Genomic DNA, 27,933 nt, shown 5'->3' on the forward strand with positions numbered 1-27,933 from the left:
AAGCTGTTGTCAACATACTATACATGCATAGCCACTGAGGTTGCTTATGTATAGTTAGACATTTTTTGCAACAAGCTCTGATTATGGGCAACCTGGACTGATTATGGTCAACCTGGACTGTTTATGGATAATCTGGGATTGATTAAGGCAACCTGGACTGATTATGGATAACCTGGACTGATTAAGGCAACCTGGGTTGATTATATTATGAAAAAGAAGGCAAAAAGCTTGAAATTTCATCATTTATTTCATTAACAATAAAGCCTACCTCTAAGACTAGAACATTCCCATTGGATGTATATGCCAAACGGATTAATGTAAACCACCAAATTGTTGAAAGGATTCAATGAAGATTACAAACTGTAAATTTTTAAAGATATTTTTTCTTTTTTCCAATACACAAAACTGAACTGCACACATGATGCTAAAGAGTAACTTGGAAAGAGGGTAATTTCACAAAGAGACATCTAACAAGACAAGGCTTTTCATACGTATGTCTTAGTTTATATTGACCTTTGTCCTCCTGTCTTGCTGACATCTCAACTATTCTGATATTCTGACATTTACTCTGAATTTCCACATTTTTTTAACGTGCAAGGTTTGTATTTGTGTCAAAATAAGAAAAAGAATTTCGTGTACTGCAGCTGCTACATTATCATCACAGTTCAAATATAATGACATAGAGAGGTCTAACAAGATAAAGCATTTCAAAAGTATATGTTAGTATAACATGCTTTTCCTCATCCATACACTCTCAAATCTCCATTCATACAAATTTTATAGTAGTATAATACCTTGATTTCCAAAAGGTAAAACATATACATACTTATGTGAGATAATTACTGTGTAAATTTACTGCACTATCTTACACATGAACAAACCCAATGGTACAGAAAAGAGCAGATTTCTAACCCTCAAAAAGCAAACTCCTAATTTTTGCCCTTTACTTAACAAGACATTTAAGTCATGTTAACAAGGTGGATTTTCCATAATGACAAAAAAGCAGACTTTACTTTTGCTTTAGAAATAACAATTTTACTTAAACAGTTCTCGGGTAAATGAGAACCAAATTGTCCTCAACATTACACAGCTCAGCATTACTTACACCAGTAGCCTTGTAAACACTGTGCAAAAAATAAATTCATATTAATGCGATCATGACCCCTTTTTAAAAAAAGAGATTTCTTGGAAATTTTAACAATTAAACTTTGAATCTTTGTAAAGTTTAAAATTTTAACTTGCAATCAGCACTATACAGTCAGTATTGTGCTAACATACTGTGAAACTACTTAACTATGCACTACCCACTAACCCACCTATGTACCTATTGTGACAAGGCACGTAAGACAGAAACAATAAAAAAGAATTTTCATTCATTCATATCAAAGTAGAGGTACCATAAGTTTATAAAATTTAGTGATTAATGATGGCTTTTTTCAAATAAAGTTTTAATAACTGTTCTTTAAATACTTCTATCAATATCCACCTTAGAAACCAGATTTTACTGGGTGAAAGTCACAGGCTTTGAGCAACCTTGGAGTGACAGCCTGTAGTACATAATTCATGTATCAGTTGTTGTTGTTGTTGGGTTTAACGCCATTTTTCAGCACACGATAGGCTATACATGGCGGCCAGTATTAATGGTGGAGGAAGAACCCGGGAAAACCCCAGAAAGAACCACTGATCCACGAGAAGCTACTGGCAAGCTTTCTCACATATCCACATTGGCTGAATCTGAGACTCGAACCGGTGCAGACAGAGGTGAGATGGCAGTGATCCATAACAGAGAGCGCTTTAGACCACTCGGCCACTCAGGGCCCCTCGTGTATCAGTAAGACGCAATGTAATGACATACATGCTCATCCTTACAACCATTTTCATATCCACTATATCATTCTGATTTCCCATCATAAAACACACAGAGATATATTTTTTAAAATAATATCAATTGATAACCAATTTCCACACAATCTTTTTTTCTAAGTAACATGGACGGATACAAATACGAATAACAGAAAATAGGTCATCTGTAAAAAATCTAATCAACAAATATTTTATGTTATTGTTCAATAAACAGTTCATTGCTATCCTTGTTGAAATAGAAATGACCTGGTTTTAAAATTGTCAGTAATTTAATTGGTACTTGGCAGACTATAGAGTATTTGTCAAAGATATCCTCAACTGAACACATCTTATAAATATTATCAACAACAAATAAACTATACAGTGTATGAACACATTGTATACAATAATTGCACTTTTATTTAACTGGCTCATGTGCCAATTATGCTGCCTGTATACTAGACTAATCTAGCAAGACATTTGTATGCATTTAGTTAATGAGGTAAACAAAGTGTTGAGGTTTTAAAAAAAATTATATAAACATGGTTATTCTATATTTTCTTACTGATGTTACAGAAAGGATATATATATATATATATATATATATATATATATATATATATATATATATATATAAGAGAGAGAGAGAGAGAATGAAAGAGAGAGGGAGAGAGGCAAACAAACAAATGTGCTCATGAGCTAAATACAAAAACAACCTAGTCAGCAAAATGTTAAAGTTAGCTCACAATGACAATCTTCTGTTGTATGGGTGTGGTCATAATATAGCTGCATAAAAACATCAGAGTTAATAATTCTAATTTTTAAAGTGCATGAGAAATAACCTAAAAACACAAAATCTAACCAAATATGGTACATAGTGACCTATTTTAGTAATGATGGCACGGTACTCGTCAAAATGCATCCCCTCCCCAAGTTTTACGATTACATAGTATGTCTAACAGGCATAAAAATAACCTATATGGTCATGAGCTGAACACAACAATTTAACCAAGAATGTAAAATTGATGTACAAAATTTGCTTCTTTAATTCCCAGATGACATGAAATCCACTCCAAACTACGATCTAGGAAATAAGAATGGCTTACAATGCAGTGATGATGTACATACATACATGCTTTTAACTTTGATACCAATGCTGATGACAGCATTATAATCAATTCCCTTTTGGTTAATCTATTTAATATAAAGTCATTGTTTCAATTCTACTGAAATAAAAAAATCCTTAGTAAAGTTATGCAGCAGAAACTGAAGTTAGAACTATGGGAAATCAGACACCATAATTCCTCCTCAAATAAAACTGACTAAGAATATCAGTAACTTACAGTGGCTTGTTGTTTTGGGGTTTTTTTTGGTGTTGCTGGTCTTAGCAACATATGCCAGCACATGACAGACAATACATGATGGCCAATATTTTCCAAGGAGGAAAATCCCATGAAGAATCACCAACCCAAAGGAAGCTAAGTTTTCTCAAATACCCACACTGGTCCAGATGAAATTTGAACATAGGTGAGATGATTTTTGAGTGATCTGCAAAGTCAAGTACTTTTTACCAATCAGTTACCAGGGTAATTTAAAGTGTGGGAAAAAGTGATAATTGAGTGATACAGATCATGGATCTTGGCATTTTGACTTAAATGTCATCATGATGATTATACCATTTGAAATTTTCATGAGAGATTTCTTTAAATATAGATATATCAAATGAGTGAAGTACCACATATGTGGCACCTGAATGATCTGTCTCACAAGTATTCTATGGAAAACTAAGTATCACTTTTGGATGGCATATTAATTCTGCTAATGCAGGTGAGTCAGGGAGTGCCAGCATATCAGGTACACTCTTGAAATGTATTGTAATATTCTATTAAAACTGCAGCTAATTACAGCCACTAAACATATATATAGCACCTTAACATTGCTGAAACTGACATTGCAGTGGTATTTTTTTAACCCAATGTCATGTCATTCATATTTAAGACAGTGAAGCTGAATGTACTAGCAACACAACAAAGTTACTCCTAAGCTGAAAATTGTACAAACGTGAGATTAGTACATTGAATTCACTTTTTTTGTCTGTTACAATTGTTGTGGGATACCATTTTTGTGGAATTTGTGTTGATATAGAACACCAATTTTGTGAATCAAACAAACAAAAGATCATTCTGTGGAAACAACAGGACAACTTCTATGAGTTTAAGTACCTACAATATTGTCATTTTTCACTAAATCACAAAAATGTATACCCACAAAAATTAATTCAGTGTCTTAAAATCTGTCCAAATTAAAAGTAACAATGCAGATAAAAAGCAGGCCACAACCATGGGCTTTCTTCTATGTGCAATCATGCTTGGTAATTATTGTCTTCTTCCTCCTCCTGCTCCTCTTCCTCCTCCTCCTCCCCATTATTAACAGATCTAAATGCCCCAAGTGTAAATGGATGACTCACTTCCATTTCCTCAATAATTTTGTCCAAAGAACCAAAATATTCATCCATTAAAATGTAAGACTTCAACCTACTGGCCAAAGGTAACTGCTCCACTTTTGAATGAATACCTTGTCCAAGGATCTGCCTTACAGCCCCTCTACAAATTTCCTGCAATTTTCTTGTATGTTTGGTAGCATTACAAAGAGCATTTAGAATCTCTTCTTTCAGCTGAGGGGAAAAATGCTCACTCATCTCTGGGGTTGATCGAAAGACATCAGTCAGCATTTTGATTGTATCTGTTGGCAGGGTATAATAGCAGTTGATAAAGAGTCGTATAAGATCAACATCTTTGTGAGTGAGAGCAAGAAAAAGGGGCTCCAGGCAGAAATGTGGGTGCTGGTCTTCCTGTTTCAGGCAGCATCTATACAACCTCTTAATGTGGTGGTGGAAATTGAGATCACAGTTGTATTTAAGTAAGAGTTTAACAATATGAAAGTTGCGCTCCTCCGTAGCATGTTGGACTGGTGTGAGGCCTTCAACATCTATCTGTCATTTAAAAAAAACAATAATTAAAAAATAGAATCTCTCTAAAAATTCAAACTTGGAATTAAAACAATTTTAAAATACTCTGGGAATGACATGTAAGGTGTTGATTGGTCTTAAAATGTGCAGCTGAAAATTTGTAATGTGCATGTCAAATTTTTTTTTATTATATGCCAATAAGAAGCTTTTATGATGTTGCATCACCAAAAACATTTTTGTTCTTTCTAAAACAATTCTTTTTATGTATAAAAGTTGACATTTTATCTTAAGGACTCACCTATTTAATATATCTTTCATTTTATATACTTTATAAAGAATTTTTACATCTTTTCTATCATTTACCTACAGGAATATATGTTTATCTTTATTCAGAAGAGTTTATCTTCCTATCAATTTTATCAACATTTTAACTTCACCATTTTTACTACCTAACATTGACCTGACACTACATAACAAGGATTGTACTGACATGTCTTTAAACCTTATCCACACAGGACATGTGTATCATGTATGTACATGTCCCACTGACATGATTTAGTTCGATGTTAGCAATGAAATATTGCAACACTGAATGCACTTCTACCTTGATAACTCACACACAAGTGGTCCAAAAACACAGACCACAGTTTAAGCAAGGGCACAAATTACTGAGGGACCTCTGAAAGTTTAAGGTGGGGATGCCATCCCATCTAGACAACAAAAAGATAGACAGGGGAGCTGTTTAATGGTTTAATATGCATTTCATGTTCATGCTGGGAAAAATGGACAATAAAATGCTTTTACTAATGAAGTTGTTCATTTTTCTGTATAAATTACCTTTATTTTCAAGACAGCCAACCTCTGAAAGATCATTAAAAACATTACTCCAAGAGGTTTTGAGACATATCATGTGCACCTTCAAAAACATTGTATATTATATCACTGCTTTTTCATGTGAATGTGGATATATTCAAGTGTTATTGCTAATTCACAACAAATTCTAGATTTCCTGGTTTTTTTCAAGTACTAGTGGCATTTAATTCTTCAAACAACAGTCAACATTTAAACTTAATTTTAAAAATATTGTTCTATTAATAAGATACAGATGCTGTAATTTCATTGCAAGTAATACTGAATTTTCTGCTCATCCTTGTGCAAACCTCTGAGTGCCATTTTAGGAATTTAAACTCAATACAAACTTTGGAACCCACTTCTCTATAATGAACTGTATTTGTGTAACAAAGCTTTACATGCACCAAGTATTCCTTTTGCTTCTCTTGCTATCATTGATCACATTTGTGAATTAGTTGGACAAACCATTGATTAATATTACATACTTTAATTATGTTACCTATAAGATAATATTTATAGCAGTTTTCAGTTGGTCAACTACAATGTTTTGACCTGACATATTATTGTGACTGCTTGCTCTTATATGGATAGAACTAAAAGCCATTAAACTTTTTGATTCAGTTTGATTCAAAAGATATTTAGGATAATACAAAAGTCTACTTTAACTGACTGAAAGAATACGATACATGCTTCAAAACACAGCACTTAATTAGGTTATCAGAAATGCTTGCTGACAGCTGTGGTGGGTGAGGGACACTTTCACATTTGAATAAAACACAAAAATCACTTATGATGTATTACACTGAAATTGAATTAAAGGACAGAACACAAGCATGAATTTTACTTGACAGAACTTATCTAACTGGCATTTATTTCTTATAGTGCTGCCGTATGTTTTAATTGCCTCTACATCAGCCATAAGCCCCAAGGACAGGTTTAGCTGAGCTTTGAGCAGGACTGTCTACCATTCATACATACTACAGATTACAGGCATATATCATGGTAGTGAAAAAAATATAGGCTTTTTGTTGTTGTAAAAACTTAGGTGCTAAGATTCCTGAAACTCATGTTTTTCTAAATACCACCATGTTATGGGGTTTGGGAGTCCAAAATCATGTTTTACATGCGATATGGCATGTTATGGCATGCATGACATGGGTATTCCCTATGGAATAACCTGTTGTACCTGATATTTACACAATTCTTCATTATAATTTTAGTAACAGATTTTTTTATCTGTTTACAACTTAGAATTTTCTAGAAATGAGCTTTGGACCCACATCCTGGCTCTTCTTTTGTCTTAGTTTTTTTAATATAATCTTCTTTACTTGAAAAATGATTCATTCTTGCACTAACATCTGAAGCAGAATTCACTTGTATTCTGTTCAGGTTTTGATTTGGGTTGATTTATTTATTCAAATTATTATTTGCTGGAAATACAAAGTACTCTTAAATAATAATTTTCTACAGAAAAATTAATTTGAAATTAAAGTAAATTCTTGGACTATATTACTGTGATTAATTGAAAGACTTAGTACATCATCACACTTCTGACTACTGGTACATTAGTATATTCAAGACTAAAGGCACATCAACACCTTCAGTACTGGATCTTTTTTCAAACACAACTGGAATTTAATTAGAACTTTATTCATTAGGACAGGTGAAAGTAACATTTCCATTGAATTGTGTTTATTTCTGTATGAACTGTAAGGAGAACTACTTTTCTAAGAATACCCACTTCTATAAATAGAGTTACGTGTACAGCATAAGATAAACACTGCCAGTGAAGGCAGACACGAAGTAAGCATTAAAGGAAAAGAACATTCTTACAATTTAAAAAAAAAAATATTGAATAAATTTGGCTTTGTTTGCCTTAAGGACTGGTATTATGATGACCTTTTCATGATCAAGCAGGACAATCCAAGTGCTATAAATAGCTACGTAACAGAAAACCCCAAACATGTATTGCTACGCTCAATTATGATTTCTGTCTGTTAATGATGCAAACAAAATAACATAACAAATAACTGAAATTTCAAATATAACAGTTTAACGTTTTTTTCTGAGTTTATCGTGGTATAAACTGTTAGTTGCCAACTCACACAGCTTACATAATGCCCTTTGGCTGTTATTTGCTGTGTGAGTTGGTAACTGACAGTTTATACCACAATAATTTCAGAAAAAACGTTAAACTCTTAAATCATGCCAATGATTTTTTTAACAATTTCCTTCAATAATATGGGCCAGGAAGAATGACTTGACATGCTGCACCAATGTCACAGATGTTGCATCTCTATGGTCATAATCTAAGTCACAGAAAGAAGCAAAACCAACAAGTTTTATAAAACTTAAAAAATAATTTAAGTATCGAAGTTATAAAATGAAAATTTAAGAGGAACTTACAGTATTATGAATTAAATCCCAAAAAGTTATATACAAGTCCAAAATAATAGAATGTACCAAATGAATTCAAGATCCTAGAATGTAATTGCCTGCCAACAGTCCTGATGTATCACAATGGCACTGTTCAGAACTCCTTTGAATAAGATAGACCAATGAGCACTATGTGGTTCCAATGAATAATCCAAATAAATATCTCTTCTCAAACTATAACTAAACACAACAATAAACAAATATGCTAACAGATATTAACATAAACACATGTGAAATAAGAATCTGAAATAGAAATGAAATAATTGCTCCTTATGTACATCTTCATGAGTCTATTATGACTCTATATGTTGCAATATACCCCACATTACAGACCTTACAACACAATCCAATATTCACAAGACTTACTCATATTACCTACAAAGTACCTGACTGGCCCATCCAATGGAAATAACTTAATTCTTCTAAGAACCAACCTGACTTCACTAACCAGTGAGAAATTACTCCAAACCTGACAACAGGTTCAATATATTGGTTGAATTTTAACTTGTAAACACCTATTTATAGCTCAATATCTTTAAAATAGAATGTGCACCCATGGACAAAATGTTAGCTATGTTATATCTTGTTTATAAATTATCACTACAATTGATAGTCATGAAAAAAAATTACACACAACATAGTTGCAGTTATGTACCAAAGGATACACAAAATATAGATATGCCTAACACAGAGTTGTAGTAACAAGATATATTTTTGTAAAAACCTATGACCCACCTCAGTCAACCTATCACCACCACTAACTTGTTAATTTCAACGAACAACAAATACAAACAAATAAACAAACAAAAAGAACCAAACAACAATTTGAACAAGAGACCCGTAGCTGACATCTACCTAAAAGTCAAATACAAGAGCTACTGGTCAAGAAATATCAGTTAGTATGGTACTTTTGGTCTAAATTTCTTTAAATTCTCTTGATTGGTAATGAAATAAGTTTTTTTAAAGTTTTTTTGGCCCATCCTCCTCCTCATTTGCACAAACTAAAATGCTTTAAACCAGGATAAAATTTGGTCAAAATTTTAGCTGATTTGGTTTTGGTAAAGTTGTTTAAGGTTTTAAATGTTTAGTAACAGCAGCCATATTGGAATGCAGGAACAGCTGCATAAACACAAAAGCCTTCAAACAATGCTGTCTCAAGTCAAATTTGAGTAATTTTGGAAAAGCTGGTGTTTATAGGTTTTTCTATTAAATTAATTGTTTTCATCCAATAATTCAAAGTCAATCATCATAATTTGTAAAAGAAATGAGTATCCTTCAGCCAGCATGTTTTTAGTCAAATTTATTCAAATTCACTTGAGACAATTCTCAGAAGAATTTTCTTAAGGAACAGAGCTATATTTGATGGAAGATTGGTTTCATTTGTACAAAACTGAAAGCCTCTTCGTCCAATTTAGTCAAATTCTGTTAAGTAGTTTCTGAGAAGTGATTCAAATGTTTGTCCATTTTTAGCAACAGCAGACATATCTGATGTCAGATCAGCATCATTAGTAAAAGTTTGAAAGGCTTCATGCCAAGATGCTGCAAATTTGATGAAATTTGTTCAAATGCTTTTTGAAAAGAAGTTGCTTAAAGTTTGGATTTTTTAAAACTATGCTGCTCCCAAACCTTGTCAACAGCATGGGCAAGTGTATAATAAAGCTTGGTTTCTAATGTGGTGTTAGAAGAGAAAGCACAATAGCGGTACATAAAAAATGGAAACAATAACTGACATTTTAATGACACTTTCATAGAAAGTGTATCAATAAGAAACTTACCAAATTGATGTCACAACCAGCATCAACAAGCATCTGTACAATACGAGGATGTCCACTGACAACAGCTGCATGTAGAGGTATTGCCGAAGTGCGAGTGATTTTCAAGCTACACTTGGGGTTTTCCAAGAGTCGCTTTACAATCTCATCATTTCCCTTCTCACAAGCAATATAAAGGGCAGTTTGGTCATTGTCATTGCGGATATTGATATCACACCCTGCAGAAAACAGCAATGAAAACTGAATTATCAGGACATAGTTTTCTACATCTACTTCATACATGTCATACATAATCAGCTGAACTAGATCTGTACATAAACAGTAATCCATTACTACATTCTTGGTACCAATGGATAGATTTTAAAATAGTAAGAAATTTACTTAATCACGCAAAATGCAAAAATGCACGAGCATGTAGTAAGTAAAAATCATTACAATAGACCCATTTATTATTGAGAATGCCTTTTAGTTTTAGCTACAAAAATAACTTCAACACTGAGGTTAATTTAATGTGTGGAAAGATGTATGGATGGACAGATAAAAAGATAGACTCCAGAGTGATTGCTATATTAAAATTCTGCAAAAGTGGGTTCAACAAAAAATACTTCTTCATCATGATGATGGTTACTGTCTTTTGACCACTTGACATGGATCTGCTAAAAGCAATGCTAATGTACAACATACTACAATGCTGGAGTTCTACTAACTCAATAAGAACTATATAAAAACTGGAAAATTATCTGTAATTCTAATTTTCCATGCCATTTAAAAAAAACAATAATAAGTGATGTTTTATGAGGGCTATTCCATTTAAATCTACATGGAAAGCAGGGGAAAGATGCTGTTTTTAAGAGTACAAGCACCAGAGAAGAATTAAATTATATAGCTCAAACAGTAAGGAAGATACAGAAAAAAAAATACATTCCCCCACTCTCAGATTCATTGAAAAAAGACAGCCATGAATCACAAATGAAGTCATTACTATCTGCGAGTTTTTATTGATAATACATGCAGTGGAAAAACATCATATTAACAGATCTCTTATGTTCAATGAAGCTGCAAATCACCACTGTCGTACTCAACAAGAAGAGAATTGCCTTTTTTTCTATTCTATCCATGATGAGAACAAAGACAACTCACCCGAGTCCATAAGCAGGAAGGCAGCCTCTGAATAATAGTGTAGAATGGCTCTGTGCAGTGTTGTCATGTTCTGTGCCTGCTTACACTGCAGATTCAGGTCACTGCCAGCCTCAGTCAGTAACCTAACTATCTGAGGAGCAGAAGAAGAAAATGGGAAGAATGTTTAAATGTTCAGGACAGACCTACTGCTATTCAAATTTGGAACTACCTCCTATGTTAAAACTTATACCACATATGGTTAGGTATAAGCAGTATTTTCAATTGGGATACTGAACAATGTATGAAATTTCTTGTGATATGTTTATTGATGTAAAGTAAATAATTTAGGGATGGTATTGTGCTATTATAGAAAACAACATGCCATAACTGAATTCTCATTACAGACCAACACTTCCTTTTTTACAGAAACAGCCATGTTTGAAATACTTATCAGTATCAAACATAATGAAATGAAACTGAAAAGGAAATGTCATTACATTATAAAAAATTAAGACTATTGGGAGAGAAAAATATTAAATTTTTTTAATGCACTGTATTAAAGACAACTGAAAATAATGACCAGATTTTTTTCTTGAAATTTCAAATCTCCTTTCTAATGTATGTAGACAAAATAAATAAATATCAGTTTTGAAACTCTTCTAAGACTTCTAAACTTTTCCAAAATAGGTGTTTCAATGGGAAAACATCTATGAAATGCTAAATATTTTGAACATACTGTATTCACCGTATATACTAGGACACCACATTTCTTGGGACACCATAAATGTTATTTTTTAAAGTAATTTTTTGTGCACTGTATGTTTTGGGACACAGCATTTTGTTCAAGTAGTAAGTTGTGGGAAACAATTAAAATCATTCAAAAATTACATGTCAAAATGCACTCAAACATAAATTACAGAAAACTTAAAATAATGCTGTGAGTGTTGTTTGTATATATTTTTCTTCCTAGATGCAAATTTGCTAAGAACAAGAGCTCAGGTATGAATGAATCACCCGTGTATATGAAAATGAGTTCAACTTTTTCTTTTCTAATTTATGCTTCAGCAAAGTTTTTTTAATTAAATGTCAAGGTTTATTTGCCATTCATGCTCATTACATAACTTAGATTGGCAAAGAGATAGAGACAGTACAGAATGACTATCAAACATACTAATTTCCGAAACAGAACATCTTTTATTTACACAGCAGTAATATCTGACATAATCCTAGTACTGCTGAACAAACCTGAATGCCGCTAATATCTTTAATTTAAATCCTTCAATCTGTCCACATTCTTAATCGCCCACTCAATCTCCTCAGGCTCAAATCCATCAAATTCATCCTCTCCACTATTTCTGCCATCACATTCAGTATCTGTTATGATACTGTCCTCACATCCATCCAAGTTATTGTTAATACCACAAACTTTAAATGATTTTCAGATCAGATCTGGTTTGTCCTGAAGCAATTCGATTGCTTTTACAATCCAGTCCACAACTGTTTGTTTATCTGCACTCTTAATATGAGACATGTTTTCATTTTCACTGGAAAGGCCTTCTGCTGCTTTACGAATAAAATTTGTCCAGCTTTAACTCATGTCAGACTTGATCAGTTTATTAACACTGACATCTAGTGGCTGCAGCTTGGAGGTGCATCCACCTGGAATAACTGCAAGCACCATGTTACCCCTTCTCAAAGCCTTTTTTACAGCATCTTTAATATGTGCCCAGAATGAATCCATCACCAAAAGAGATCATACCTTTAATCCACTGCAGCATCACCTCCTCATCAACCCAACCCTTCTCCTGCATACGTACGATCTTTTAGCTCTCTCACACCACAAAAAATTATCATTGGAGACAACACATCTCCTGCTGCAGAAACTGCAAGTGCTGAAGTTAGATGCTTTTCATCTGCACCAGTCGTACAAATTCTCACACTTTTAACACCTTTCTTATCAACAAATCATCTGGGAATGTGATCAAAGTACATAGGTGTTTCATCCATGTTAATTATCATATTGTCTTTGAAATCATCTTCTCTTCTTGCCTTTAGAAATTCATGGAATAATTTTAGTTTCTCCTCCAAATCTGCTGGACAATTGTTGTCCATGAACAAAGCACAAGGTTGTGCCGCTTTAAAAAACCTGTCACCCAGTTCCTACTGGCTTGAAACTCATTTTCTGGATGTTCACTTGATACCAATTCCATGGCATAAGTGCATATAGTGTCCACACTAACAGGGATCTGCAGATTGCACTGGATGAGAACCTAGTTTTTAATTTTTCTATCTAACTCATTGCCATATGATACTGGTCTTCCACTCCTTGCTAAATGCCCCAATTCATTCAGCTGCTAAGAAAAATCTATTTTTGACCAATCAGCAATGTCTGATTGGGGATTTTGAATTATCTTGCTGTTACTCAAATTCTATGCAATTTTGAGAAATTTACAACATCCTCCTTTTGCTTTAATGTAAAACGCATGTAATGCCCTTGCCTGACATCATCATTTTCATAGGCATCGTCTCTCTCCTGACTCAGGTCTCCAATTTCGTGTTTTTTTTTGCAGCTAATACATTTTCATTTAGATCACACTCTTCCTCTCCAGCACTTTTTGGGTCGACCTACAGGCCTCTTAGGTGAAGATTTAAGCAACGGATTTTCCTTCTATGCACGAGGCAAGGCCTCTTTACTACTTGAGCATCACACTACAAACTTATCCATAACAGTTGAGAGCTATAATGTGGTTTATTTTGTTTCATTTTTATTCCCCTTTATATATGCTATGTATGTGATAACAATGACTGCGAGGAAACACTTTTTGTGTAAATGCATGAGACGTTATCACTTCAAACTCTTCAATGTTTATATTTATTTTCAAAATTACAGTGAATAGTTATTTTAAAAAATATCCATGCTAAAAGGATTCCAAAGTCTGCTCAGGGATTAGCTTGCTTCGAAATCAATTAACCTTTGTATTTGATATACCAGTAAGTTCAGACAATGCGTTTACAGCTGTTACAAGGTGGGTTTATTCAACACCTGGGCTTTCCTTTGTTTGCCATCTGTAGTCATAACCGACAAAAACGGGCAATGAGTTCTTCAGTGTAAATAGTATACACAGCATTAACTTGCCTAATAATACTTTTTGTAACCCATGGATATATTTTTCCTTTAATAAATAAAGTCGAACAAAAAAGTGAATAAATGATAACAGTATGAGGTCAGTTTCTTTCATTTTATTATCAAATAAGTAATTTATTTATCTATTTTATTGTAACATGTGGTGTGGCCAGTTTGGTGGAGTGTATGCAAATTGAACACAATTTATTTAATTTCCTAAGTCTTGGGACACATGACGGAAGTAAAAAGAAAAGTTCTGGGACACATAAAAAAATTTGTGTATATACAGTATGTCTTTTTTTAAAAAATATATCAATCTGGAGAGCTTTACACTTTCAAGAGTGTTTGTAAAATATGTCCATCACCATAATTTTTACTACTGTAATGTGCACCTAACAGCATGCAGCATAGACTCAAAGCTGACATTGCATTATGAGCTGGTAGATCAGGGTCCTCACCATTCATTGTAAAAGTTAATACAGACAGATTTGCCACTGCATACTGAGCTGGTAGATCACAGTCAGCAACATTCATTCTAGAGGTCAACACAGACTCAGATCTGTATTGCAAACTGAGCTGGTACAGCGAGGTCCACACCATTCATTATATAAAAACCAACAAAGAATCAGATCTGCCACTGCAAAAAGAGTTGGTACAGCAGGGTCTACACTATTCATTCTACAGGTCAGATGAAAGTCAAATCTGTCATTGGATAATAAGCTGGTAGCTCAGGGCTACATGATTCATTCTACAGGTCCAGTAAGACTCAGATTACAATGCAAACTGAGCTGGTAGATCTGGGTTACACCATTCATTCTACATAATAACAAAGACTTGAATCTGTCATCATATCATGAGCTGGTAGATCAGGGTCATCAACATTCATTTTACAGGTCAACACATATCCATTAATCACAATAATAGTCCAAGAATTCACTTTGATTAAAATTTAATTTTTCTGTCCAAGATTTGAATCTATCGTCATATCATGAGCTGGTAGATCAGGGTCTACAACATTCATTTTACAAGTCAACACATATCCATTAATCACAATAATACAGTGCAAGAATTTACTTTGATTTCAAATTAATTTTTCTGTCCAAGAATAATAATTAAGAGAATTTCTATTTCCAGTGAATTATAATTTCAATAAATAAATCCACCCAAATCAAAACCTGAATACAACAAGTGATTTCTGCTTCAAATGTTATTGCAAGAATAAATCATTTTTCAAGTAAACAAGATTTTATTTTTTAAAAAAGGCAAAAGAAAAGAGAGGATTAGGATTAGGCTCCAAAGTTCCTTTCTAGAAAATTCTAAGTTGTAAACAGATCAAAACATGGGCTTATCTAGAAACAAGGTAATCATTGCAACATAAATGCTATGCCTACACTACACAGACATTCAAAGCTGCATCTGATTAGACTGCAGGCTCAGATCACCGAGTTAATGCAGCATGCATAAACAATCTGTAATTCAACCATGTTCTGACTGAAATTTTCTTTTTATATTTTGTTTGCAATGCAAGTTCCATAGTGATAAATAATTCTAATCACCCATGTTATTACGTATTGAGCCAACAGATTTGTTTTTACGATTTCAAACAAACAGCATAGATTATCTGCATAACGCACCATGAAATCTGTCTATTGCAGAAATATGACACAAGAGTAAGTACAATAGAAAACTCTGCTAAATTTGGGGAAGTATGGAAATTTATTTCTAATCATACGCGATGTACTTGAAAATGCTGAAGATTTAAGAACCAAATTAAGGCAAGATTAAATGTCAATATAGTTATCGGACCATGTATTTACCTTTATATCAGAATGGTTCAAGATTGCAGTCATCAATGGGTGTTCTCCTCTTTCATTTACTACATTAATGGGACAACCTGAAAAATAAAACAATTTGTCTTCACAAAACATTACTAAACCCTATAAGGCATGAACTCAAACAAAAACTCAATGTTATTTGTTCTACTGATTACCCCTAAATAAAACAACAGCTTGCAGTTGGACTTGACTTATAAGACTTATACATGGTTCTCAAAGACAAGATGAAGACTTATCAATAAAAAGATGGGCAAAGAAGAGGAGAGAAATTTATGTCAATTAAAATAAAAACAGTTATATATTGCATGAGTCCTTAATTTCAATTCTCTTTATCCCAGTATCTGAAGCAAATGTTACAGGACTTTTAATGGGATTAAAATTTTGCAACATTCATATTTTTTCTACAAGCAACAATGTTTAGAAACTAGTTCAAAGAACACAATTTGCAACAGCAAATGAACCAGGATTTTTAAGTTAAATAATTGCAATGAAAGAATTAAGATTTTGAAAAAATGTAAGAGGTCAAAAAACAAATTTAAAAGATGATTGTAATTAAAATGAGTGCAATAGCTCTTTCTGTTATCAAACATAATAATCAGCTTTGTTAAAATAAACATTCTGTAATTATTGACAGGTACTTGTAAGTCAAAATTGGTAAACTGCTACATAAAAGAATTCATAATAAAACCTATCTGAAACCATGTGATCAAAATAAAAGAAACAAAATTATGAGAAAATAGTTCTTACCAGCCTTTAACAACAATTCCATCATATCTGGTTTGTTTCCATATACACCAGCATGCAGAATACCTTCCCCTTTATTTGTAATGACAGTCGGATCAGCCTTTTTATCAAGAAGGTATTTAGTCAGTTCTGTAAATATAGTTAAAAGTTGTCTAAAAATAAAACTATTGTCTGACAACATCATCCAAAGGATGCAAGCAAACAACTATTTTTTATGATTCATGGACAATGCAGAAACAATCCAACAAACATACAAGTATGTATGCTTTCATTCAAAAGTAATGATAAGATTTTTAAGATGGCTGCTGTGCTGGCCATATTGGCTGTCAGAGAGCACATTTATCATTTTTAAATAAAGTTGACATTGTATGAAATCTTTTAGTGAAAACCCCATGTTGGTGTGACCATTCATTCAACATTAGTGGTAACAAGATTTTCAAGATGGCTGCCATGGTGGCCATACTGGAAAACCACTCAGTTGTAACCATGAAATATTGCATGTGATCGACTAAAGATCAAACTTTCAACCAAAGAGGAGAGAGGTCCAATGGTGGCTCAGTGGTTAGTATGCCAAACTCATGACCGAAAGGAGGCAGGTTTGAATCCTATCATTATACCAGCCTGAGTTAACTTTATAGTTACTGTGGTGTGTCCTTGGGTAAAGCACTTTACTCAAATTGCCTTGGCACTAAATAACCTATTTGTGTTGATGCACCTTAAAGCACGAAACCAAACCAATCCAAACCACAAAGAGTAAAATGACTACTTTATCCACCATGGCTATCAAGAGCAATCAATCAATCATTTAGTGCAGGGGTAGATGCATATGATTTGTACATCGGTGATCCATGTTTTAATCAATAAGCCAATAAATTAAAGTGCTAATGCAACCCATTTAAATCAATTGTATCATCAAGGTTTTCAGGTTTCTTCCACCTTCAAAGCTGATACCACCTTGCAAGATACAAATGTGCAATTATAAACCTCTTTGGGTTAAATATGAAGCTTTATGAACCATGAAATCTTATAATAAACAACACAAAGCTGAGGTCAGTATGCAGCTTCATGAAAATTTCTAATTATTTCTGAAGTTTTAATTAGTAAATATTCACCATTTAATTTGCTTAAAAATAATAAATTTAAGCTGCATGATGCAACAAATCTAGTGTTTTGTCATGTATGAGTCAATGACATCATGACCATGCAACATAATGGTTTCATGATTTATTGTATATCACATGAATGGGCCATCCTAATAAAGAATAAGCTCTCAAAACAAACTGTCTCATAAGATTACTTGAAAACTTGTTGCAAGCTGATGTAAAATTGTAATGAAAGTATTCAGAATACTAATGACTTTGAGTGATGAAGTGATCCTTGTTTACAAAAGGTCAGACTTCTTTTTAAAATAATTCTGTACTTTTTTACTACCATTACTGGAACAACATCCAAGTGAAGACTACTATCAGGTACAATAATTTTCTTAAATCTTAGTTCGCTCCCTTGAAACCTAAAACTTAGATGAAAGGATAGTGGATGTAATATTTTGTTACCAATTTTAGTAAGTCCATAAACACAGATAGAAAAATCAATTGCCTACGAGCCCAGGATAACTAAAATTTAATGCCAGGCAACTATTTTTCCTATTATGAAAGCCTGGTAGGGCAACCAAAAAATATTTAAAAAATGACTGTGTTAAAAAACTTAGAATTCTGCACATTTTCCTGCAGCAAATGTTTGGTCATTGACTTTTTCCCTCTGTTTAGCTAAAGCATATAAGTTTGTAGTTGAGTGAAGACTGGTGTTTGTAAGAGGCCTGCATGTGTCTACTCTCATTATCTGATTGTCAGAGGCCTGCATGCGTCTACTCTCCTTATCTGTTTGCAAGAGGCCTGTATGTGTTTACTCTCATTATCTGATTGTAAGAGGCTTGCATGTGTCAACTCTCATTATCTGTTTGTAAGAAGCCTGCATGTGTCTACTCTCATTATCTAATTGTAAGAGGCCTGCATGTGTCTACTCTCATTATCTGTTTGTAAGAGGCTTGCATGTGTCTACTCTCATTATCTAATTGTAAGAGGCCTGCATTTGTCTACTCTCATTATCTAATTGTAAGAGGCCTGCATGTGTCTACTCTCATTATCTGATTGTAATAGGCTCACATGTGTCTACTCTCATTATCTGAATGTAATCGGCCTGCATGTGTCTACTCTCATTATCTAATTGTAAGAGGCCTGCATGTGTCTACTCTCATTATCTAATTGTAAGATGCCTCACATGTGTCTACTCTCATTATCTGATTGTAAGAGGCCTGCATGTGTCTACACTCATTATCTGTTTGTAAGAGGCCTGCATGTGTCTACTCTCATTATCTGATTGTAATAGGCCTGCATGTGTCTACTCTCATTATCTAATTGTAAGAGGCCTGCATGTGTCTACTCTCATTATCTAATTGTAAGATGCCTGCATGTGTCTATCATTATCTGACTGTAAGAGGCCTGCATGTGTCTACTCTCATTATCTGATTGTAAAAGGCCCGCATGTGTCTACTCTCATTATCTGATTGTAATAGGCTCGCATGTGTCTCCTCTCATTATCTGATTGTAAGAAGTCTGCATGTGTCTGCTCTCATTATGTTTGTAAGAGGCCTGCATGTGTCTACTCTCATTATCTAATTGTAAGAGGCCTGCATGTGTCTACTCTCATCATCTAATTGTAAGAGACCTGCATGTGTCTACTCTCATTATCTGATTGTAAGAGGCCTGCATGTGTCTACTCTCATTATCTGTTTGTAAGAGGCTTGCATGTGTCTACTCTCATTATCTAATTGTAAGAGGCCTGCATGTGTCTACTCTCATTATCTTATTGTAATAGGCTCGCATGTGTCTACTCTCATTATCTGATTGTAAGAAGCCTGCATGTGTCTACACTCATTATCTGTTTGTAAGAGGCCTGCATGTGTCTACTCTCATTATCTTATTGTAATAGGCTTGCATGTGTCTACTCTCATCTGATTGTAAGAGGCCTGCATGTGTCTACTTTCATTATTTAATTGTAAGAGGCCTGCATGTGTCTATCATTATCTGACTGTAAGAGGCCTGCATGTGTCTACTCTCATTATCTGATTGTAAAAGGCCCGCATGTGTCTACTCTCATTATCTGATTGTAATAGGCTCGCATGTGTCTGCTCTCATTATCTGATTGTAAGAGGCCTGCATGTGTCTACTCTCATTATCTAATTGTAAGAGGCCTGCATGTGTCTACTCTCATTATCTAATTGTAAGAGGCCTGCATGTGTCTACTCTCATTATCTGATTGTAAGAGGCCTGCATGTGTCTACTCTCATTATCTGATTGTAAGAGGCTTGCATGTGTCTACTCTCATTATCTAATTGTAAGAGGCCTGCATGTGTCTACTCTCATTATCTTATTGTAATAGGCTCACATGTGCCTACTCTCATTATCTGATTGTAAGAGGCCTGCATGTGTCTACTCTCATTATCTGTTTGTAAGAGGCTTGCATGTGTCTACTCTCATTATCTGATTGTAATAGGCCTGCATGTGTCTACTCTCATTACTTAATTGTAAGAGGCCTGCATGTGTCTACTCTCATTATCTAATTGTAAGATGCCTGCATGTGTCTATCATTATCTGACTGTAAGAGGCCTGCATGTGTCTACTCTCATTATCTGATTGTAAAAGGCCCACATGTGTCTACTCTCATTATCTGATTGTAATAGGCTCGCATGTGTCTACTCTCATTATCTGATTGTAAGAAGTCTGCATGTGTCTGCTCTCATTATGTTTGTAAGAGGCCTGCATGTGTCTACTCTCATTATCTAATTGTAAGAGGCCTGCATGTGTCTACTCTCATTATCTAATTGTAAGAGGCCTGCATGTGTCTACTCTCATTATCTGATTGTAAGAGGCTTGCATGTGTCTACTCTCATTATCTGATTTATTGATCACTCACATCTCACCTCTCTCTGTGTCGATTCGAGTCTTTGATGTGAAACAGCTTGCCAGTAGTTTGTTGCATGTTGGTGGTTCCTTACGGGATCTACCCAGATTCTTCCTTTACCGAATTTACATGTCGCCATGTTAAATTCTATGTTAAATTATATCATGTGTTTAAAAATGGCACTAAAGCCACAAAACACAAACATTAACTAATAAAAGACCAGACTACCAGCTCCTCAGGAGAACCCATATACAAACAAAACTCACAATTGTTTGTCTTTTGTGAATACATCAACGTATGATATGGACTAAAAGTGAACTGTATAAAATATGCGCAACTAGGACTAACTAAATTTTCAAAACAGGCTGCCCAGAGATTACCACAGATTTTCAAAATTTCTTCTACCAACAAACCATATTTGGTGAGTACACATAATAGACACAATGAAATAAGAATCAAAGGACTGAAAAAAGCCAAGTAAAAAATAATAATACAGCACATTAGAAATTCGTATCTTACCATGATCTCCACCACAAACACTCTGATATAGGGGTCTTTCTCCCAACTGGTCTCCCACATTCAGGTCACATCCTGCCTCCACCAGGGCCCTAATCAGGCTCATCATGGTCGCCTTCTCCTCATTAAAGTACTTTGACACTGCCAATACAGAGAATAATAGGCAGACCTTTCTGGGTCACTATTATCACAAATGTCAATTATCAAAATCAATTTATTCAATGGATAAAAACAGTTCTATTAGAGTTACTTCCTAAATTAATCATCTAGGGAAGTGAGAGAATGTCAAACTCTTAGATGCAATACTTCAATCTTTACTGCAACACCATCTTTGATAGCCATGGTTCCAATGTGACAACTCTATCTACACCTTGACGTATCAAGCAGATATTTCTGTGCTTCAGGTCCATGAAACAACTGCATCCGATCAAAATTAATTTGTTCAAATTTGAACACTGTTCCTACATGATCAAGACAAGGGAAGCACACAACTTGAATGGAATCATAAATAAGCAATTTTCTAGTGCCAGTCTATGTTTGCACAAATACCTTTCACTCAAATACACCTGGAATGGCTTCCCTCTGGTACATAGCTATACTTTCGATGTTAAACTTCCAAAGTATCCTTTTTAGGTCTATTGCCCCCAACATTTTTGAACAATGTACATTGCACTACACTACTGGTTTTTTGGCATACATAATAAGGAGAAAACTCATGAAATCCAACAGATGTCTCAAAGACAAAGCACCAATATATGTTTAATCTGCTATTGTGTAGATAGGATTATCATATCAGAATCTTGGCTAGCAAATTAGTCTGAGTTTCCTCTGACCCTTGCCACCCCATTTTTGATATTTGGACATTTATGTTGGGGTGTAGGGTCAGAGCGCACTCCCTATCGAAAAGTTGGAATTCACTGACACCATTTGGTGTCGACATGGGGAAGCCACTTACTAGCAGGCCCTGCAAACTTGAATGACCTTTCATCTAGATATATCTGAATGAAATTGAAAGGACTATGATTTATTTTCTCAAAAATTGCGATCATAGTATTCATTATGTCTTTAATCCACTGACACATGAGATGAAAGTACATCGTTGCTAAAATTTGACCTGGATCTGGTCATTTGTTATCCTAGTCACGTGAATACACAACTCTCGCAACCAACATCTCAATGACATCAGAGGTCATACAGTCATGTAATATCAACAACAGACCATTTCTAGTGTTGCTGAAGAAAAACAAATCAAACATATAAATAAAAGTCATGTAATTTTTATAGAAAAATAAAAAAACATAAACTTCTCAAAATATTTACTGTATAAACAACGAAGAAAATCTATAAATGTTGAAGAAATTTGAAGAAAACCAGATTCACTACGAAGAGCACATGTCAATGTGGTAATCATGTGACACCAACAAAAAAACATCACTGACACGTACTCTGTACTTCTTGAAAATGGTTTCCTCCACCCTGCTGCAATACCGACAGGTTTCTGTTCGTTGTTCTCAGAATAAATATGTTGGGAATTAAATGTGCATTATATTTATTTACAAACATTAAGTGACTTCTATATATGTCCAAATTCTATGTACAACAAGTTGGGAAATTTGTTTATTGTCACGTGACTATATGACCTCTGATGTCATTGACATGTAGGTTCTGAGATTTGTATAGTCATGTGATTCGGAATGCAAATGGCCAAATCCAGGTCAAATTTCAGTAATGACGTACTTTCGTCTAGTCTGTCAATGGATTAAAGACACGACGATTGCTATGCTCATGATTATTGAGAAAACAAATCATATTCCTAGCAATTTCATGCAGGTATATCTCGATGAAAGGTCATTCAAGTGTACTGGGTTGGCTTGAAAGCGGCTACCCCATGCCGCTACTAAATGGTGTCAGCGAATTCCAACTTTTCAATAGGGAATGCACTCTGACCCTACACCCCAAAATAAATGTCCAAATATCAAAAAAATGGGGTGGCAAGGGTCATAGGAAACTCAGACTAATAGCAAATATGCTGAAACAAGATAATTTAAACTTAGAGACTATGTATGAAAGCTCAGAAGCAAGAGGAACTTATCCCTTTAAAAACAGGGATCCTCTAAAGATGAGCCACATTTTCTGGTGTCATTTGAGCAGTTCTTATAGAAACTAAACCCCTCTAAACTGGTAACCTCTTTAAAACAGATGAAATATTGATGCCAACAATATCTGGTTTAGGGACTTCTCACTGTTTCTACTGACATGAAACCCAGTATCTTCTGTGTTTATGTCTCTCTCTCTTTGTATGAGCATTTATTTTGGGTCACTTTTTATTTCTCTCTTTCATTTTATGTTAAATTATTCTCTTACACTTTCAAATTTTGTAAAACAAGCCTTTTTGTAGAATATTCCAACAAAGGCAAATTTCACAGCAACATTCAGTTCTTTCAAAAGACAGCGAAATTAGAGATGATCCTTGACCACTCCAACCTTTCCCCCACAGAAGTTGGACTGACTGATAAAAATGCATTGCCCATTCCCTAAACTTTATGCAAAGCAAGATTCATTAAATTCCTGTGAGTGGTTTAGAGCTGTGGGCTTGCATAAAACGTTAACATTTAGTTGCTACCACTGAAGCCAATGCCACAACCACCATCGACATCAACAATGCTATGTCTCACTTCTCCTTAATATTAGTGGAGAATCAGCTGATGATAATAATAAAGTTGTCGAAGAGTGGAACAAAAGACTAAATGATATATGCAGGGGATATGACAGCAAGAATATTTTTTATTGTGACGAGGCTGGTTTGTTTTTTTAGACTTACGGACAAAGTGACAGATGATGTGATCAGTAACAAAATTATAAAGACAGTTTTAAAACTATATCAAAGGTTACTCATAACATTCTTTTGAAAATGACAAAACAGTTTGTTTTACATTTATTTCACAACATGCATGTGATTTTTAAATGAAAATATTAAATGTTTTAGAATTAAATGTACTTGTGACTTTCTTGATATGTATTTACAATAGAAAACGACTAGGTTTTTATATTTTATGTTTGTATGACAATAATGAAACAATAAGACTAGTTGACCAGTGGTCTGTGGTCTTGACTTTAGCAAATACTGAGATGAAATTTTTGATGGATAAGAAAATATCAAAGGTCTTCCAAACTCATTTTAAAATGCATGTGGTGTTTTGTTATGGTGATGGACTTAATAAGGAGAACTAATTAACGATAATAGGTATGGTCTGTGAAGTCCTTTGTCCATTTGTTAACAAACACCAGTAGATATTGTAATGACAGCAAGAGAGCTTATGCACATGGGTGCCTGCAGGATTGTTTGCAGGGGGTGGGGTCAGTCAGTCACGGCCAGGATAGTTAGTATAGTAAGCAGTCTGAAACTAAAGCTGATATTTACTAAGCCTTTTGAACAGAATCTTGTGACATATTTTCAGTTTCATTTGCATGATTAAACTTGTCAGAATTTATATATATATATATCTGCAGTATGATTTTTGCAAACCTAAATCTTCTTAGTAGAAATTTTATGTTTGATAATTTAAAGGATTTTTTCAAAAAATACAAAGTGATATGTATGAAAAATTATGATACAGTTAAATAATTACGATTTTGATAACTGGATTGTACATGAAAAATTAATGGGTACAAAAAATATATGAATTATGGTATGTGTGTGTGTGTGTATGTATGTATAAATAATATGTCTAATGGTTAAATTCTATTGTCAATAATGGTGGTCATATTTTAATGGATCATGGTCACCTTGACAAATCTGAAAGGCCTTGATGTTGAATGTCCCCTGAAAAATCATGTTCAAACTGCTCAAGCGATTTTGGTAAATAACAATTGTGAATGAATGACAGACAATGCACAGGGAAAAAAAATCGTATCAAAAGCTCACTTGGCCGCACAGCATAGAGAGCTAATAAGTGCAAGTAAAATTACTGTTTGCAAGCATAGAGAGCTAATAAGCACAAGTAAAATGACTTTGCAAGCATAGACAGCTATCAAGCAGAAGTAAAATGACTATTTGCAAGCATAGAGAGCTAATAAGCACAAGTAAAATGACTATTTGCAAGCATAGATAGCTAATAAGCACAAAATGACTATTTACAAGCATAGAGAGCTAATAAGCACAAGTAAAATGACTGCAAGCATAGATAGCTAATAAGCACAAGTAAATTGACTCTGCAAGCATAGAGAGCTAACAAGCACGCAAAATGGCTATTTGCAAGCACAGAGAGCTAACAAGCAAAAGAAAAATGACAGTTTGCAAGCATAGAGCTCTTGCAATTTAGACAACAAATCCTGGCATAAAGTTATGTAACTAAAACCATCTGGATGAAACTGGATTATGAAAGAATGAAGCATATTATATGAAAAACCCAACTAGGAATACTCAGTCTATTTTGGTAGGAACCTGGGGTACTCAGCATGCAGATGTTAATAATGTATTGTATGAACATCTACCTAAAGCCACAGCAGCATGGATGGGAGCCTGATTACATCTGTCAGTTTGGTTCACATTACATCCTCCCTGGATCAGCTTCAAAGCCACATCCAAATGGTTTGTATAAATTGACTCTGGAACAGAATGGTAATACTAGGATTTAAAGGGTTTACAATAAACAAAATAGACTTCAAATATAGAGGGAATATAACAATTTAAGAACTAATAAAAACCTATATGAAATTTAGAAAAGTAAAACTCTTAGTAAATTATGTTTCTCAGTGACATCACTAAAATTCCACTACCTCTCAAATCCAGCTGTCTGGAACATGACATCCCTGACAAACATAACAATAGCAAGACTCTCCATCTGAAGGACAAACTTCTTTCCTAACATGAAGGCAACAAAACTGACATCCATGTAACATGTGACCTCAGTACACAAATCCAGTCCAGTCCAGCAAATGTGTTAATTCCATGTGCCTGTTAGGAGGCTTTGTTGACATTAACTGGTTTGGTGACTGTCTGGGCCAACCAGATTCAATTCTATTATCTCTGATGTTAGGTCTGAGAGACAGACCTTGGAAAGACTGACTGCATGCCAGCCAATGTATTCTATTACATCTCAGATTTAAACATTGTGTTTGAACATGAGACATAGAAACTACTTGAATCTCATGAGCTGAAATTGCAAATTGGGTCACTTTCTGTGCTATAACTATTTGGTCAAAGGAAGTCATGCCTTTGCTCAGGAGCATCAAAGATCAAAATGTAGAACAAGACGTAGTATGTGATGCCAGCTTTCGTAACACCCTCGAATAATGAATAATATGGGCCCAAGGTGTAGCAACAGCCCAAACTTAATGGCCTTTAATGAGTTAGGTGGGCCCAAGGTGTAGCAACAGCCCAAACTTCATGGGCTTTAATTCTCATGAAGGAAAGATCCCTCTTAGTAAGCTCTCTTGATTGTAAAGACAATCCACCAGACATCTAAATATCAGTGGATCCCTTAATAGGTATGAAGACACTTCCTACCCTTTCTTCTTGCTTCTAAAGCAACCAAAATGAACTGTAAAGAAATCTAGCTTGATCCATCTCTGTGCAGTCTCCATTTTTGCAAAAGCAGAAACTGGAGAGGGTGCAAGTAAAGTCTTGCTAAAGGGATCAGATCCATTGTGTGAGTTCAAGATCCCCAAGAGGATAGGTAAAGGTAACAAGGTCTTGGCCTGAAGAACTACCAAAAGAGACAGGATTCTGCATATCCTGTCCAGTGAACTCACCCTAGACTGGTGAGGTAATTTCATCTCTGCATAAACAAAATCCTGAGAATGGATTAGTTCTGATTTCTCTAGGTTCAGAGCAAGTACTAGCTGGGTCGATGTGGATCAGTATTGGGCCAGATCCTGTGAGAAAGACTCTTTAAGACTCTTGTGCAATAACAGTCAATGAAATACTGAAAGATGGGGATCACTAGATCCCTCTGGCGAGCGACATCTACCTAGACTCTCTCCAAAATGGAGAGAATTTTTTGTTCTCAGAGTCTGAAGGCTTGAGACACAAATCCAGGAAGATAAGAATGAATTTTATTTTACTGCCTTATCAAAGGAAGAGAGTTCCTCTTCTTCATTTGCACTAGCCAATGGATGGAAGAAGACAGGGGACAATATGGAGAAGAAATTGTCACAGCCTGTTCCTCAACAAACTCTGACATGACATCCTTCCATCCCATGTCACTCTGTTGAGGAGGACCTAGTGATAGAGGCATCCTTGTCCTGGAAACTCTTGACAAGGTGTAATGAAACTGCCCCTAGTAGCAGACTTTCCAGAAGGTCAAGAACACTTCTCATCCATCCACAGTCATATGAGTTAAAAAACCTGCACCACCCTACCTATAATTTTGACACAAGCTGACAATGTAGTTTCATAACCCACAACCTAGGCACTGTTGTTAGGCCAAGGCATGGTGTCATATATTGGAATAAATGATTCACTTCCCTGAACTGGATTTCCCCCTTTGGAATGAATAGGGAACATTGGAGGGGGATGGAGATACCAATCTGAGTCCATTCCTAGTCTGAAGTTATACACAAATTCCTTGTCCAAAGCAGGATTGATTGGCAGCATAGGGACAAGGAGCATGTCCATGTATCGATGACGGGGCTCTAACTGGTACTAAAAGACTGGGAAATGTACTCACCCTCTTCCAGTGTTTTTCCTCCCATGGGATGGATCCTGTTTTAAACCATAACCTGCATCTGAATAACCAACAAGAGGAAGATCCCAGTGTTCTT

The 27,933-nt window shown here is 34.7% G+C and overlaps 1 protein-coding gene across 2 annotated transcripts in view; it reads right to left on the reverse strand.

Moving 5' to 3' along the window:
- Window positions 1-228: 228 nt before the first annotated feature.
- The window catches only part of LOC149803016 (uncharacterized), a 42,603-nt gene continuing 14,898 nt past the window's right edge, over window positions 229-27,933 (reverse strand). For both annotated transcript variants that reach the window (XM_089952571.1, XM_089952572.1), the window contains exons 5-11: window positions 25,663-25,776; window positions 21,172-21,309; window positions 16,696-16,821; window positions 15,931-16,007; window positions 11,011-11,140; window positions 9,874-10,088; window positions 229-4,834 (exon numbers count right to left, since the gene is read on the reverse strand). In XM_089952571.1, coding sequence (XP_089808697.1) covers window positions 4,205-4,834; window positions 9,874-10,088; window positions 11,011-11,140; window positions 15,931-16,007; window positions 16,696-16,821; window positions 21,172-21,309; window positions 25,663-25,776 — 1,430 coding nt within the window. In that variant the 3' untranslated portion in view covers window positions 229-4,204. The remainder of the gene's footprint in view (window positions 4,835-9,873; window positions 10,089-11,010; window positions 11,141-15,930; window positions 16,008-16,695; window positions 16,822-21,171; window positions 21,310-25,662; window positions 25,777-27,933) is intronic.

Source organism: Sinohyriopsis cumingii, chromosome 3 (assembly GCF_028554795.1).
Source record: "Sinohyriopsis cumingii isolate HCF-2022 chromosome 3, ASM2855479v2, whole genome shotgun sequence".
Classification (NCBI taxonomy): Eukaryota; Metazoa; Mollusca; class Bivalvia; order Unionida; family Unionidae; genus Sinohyriopsis; species Sinohyriopsis cumingii.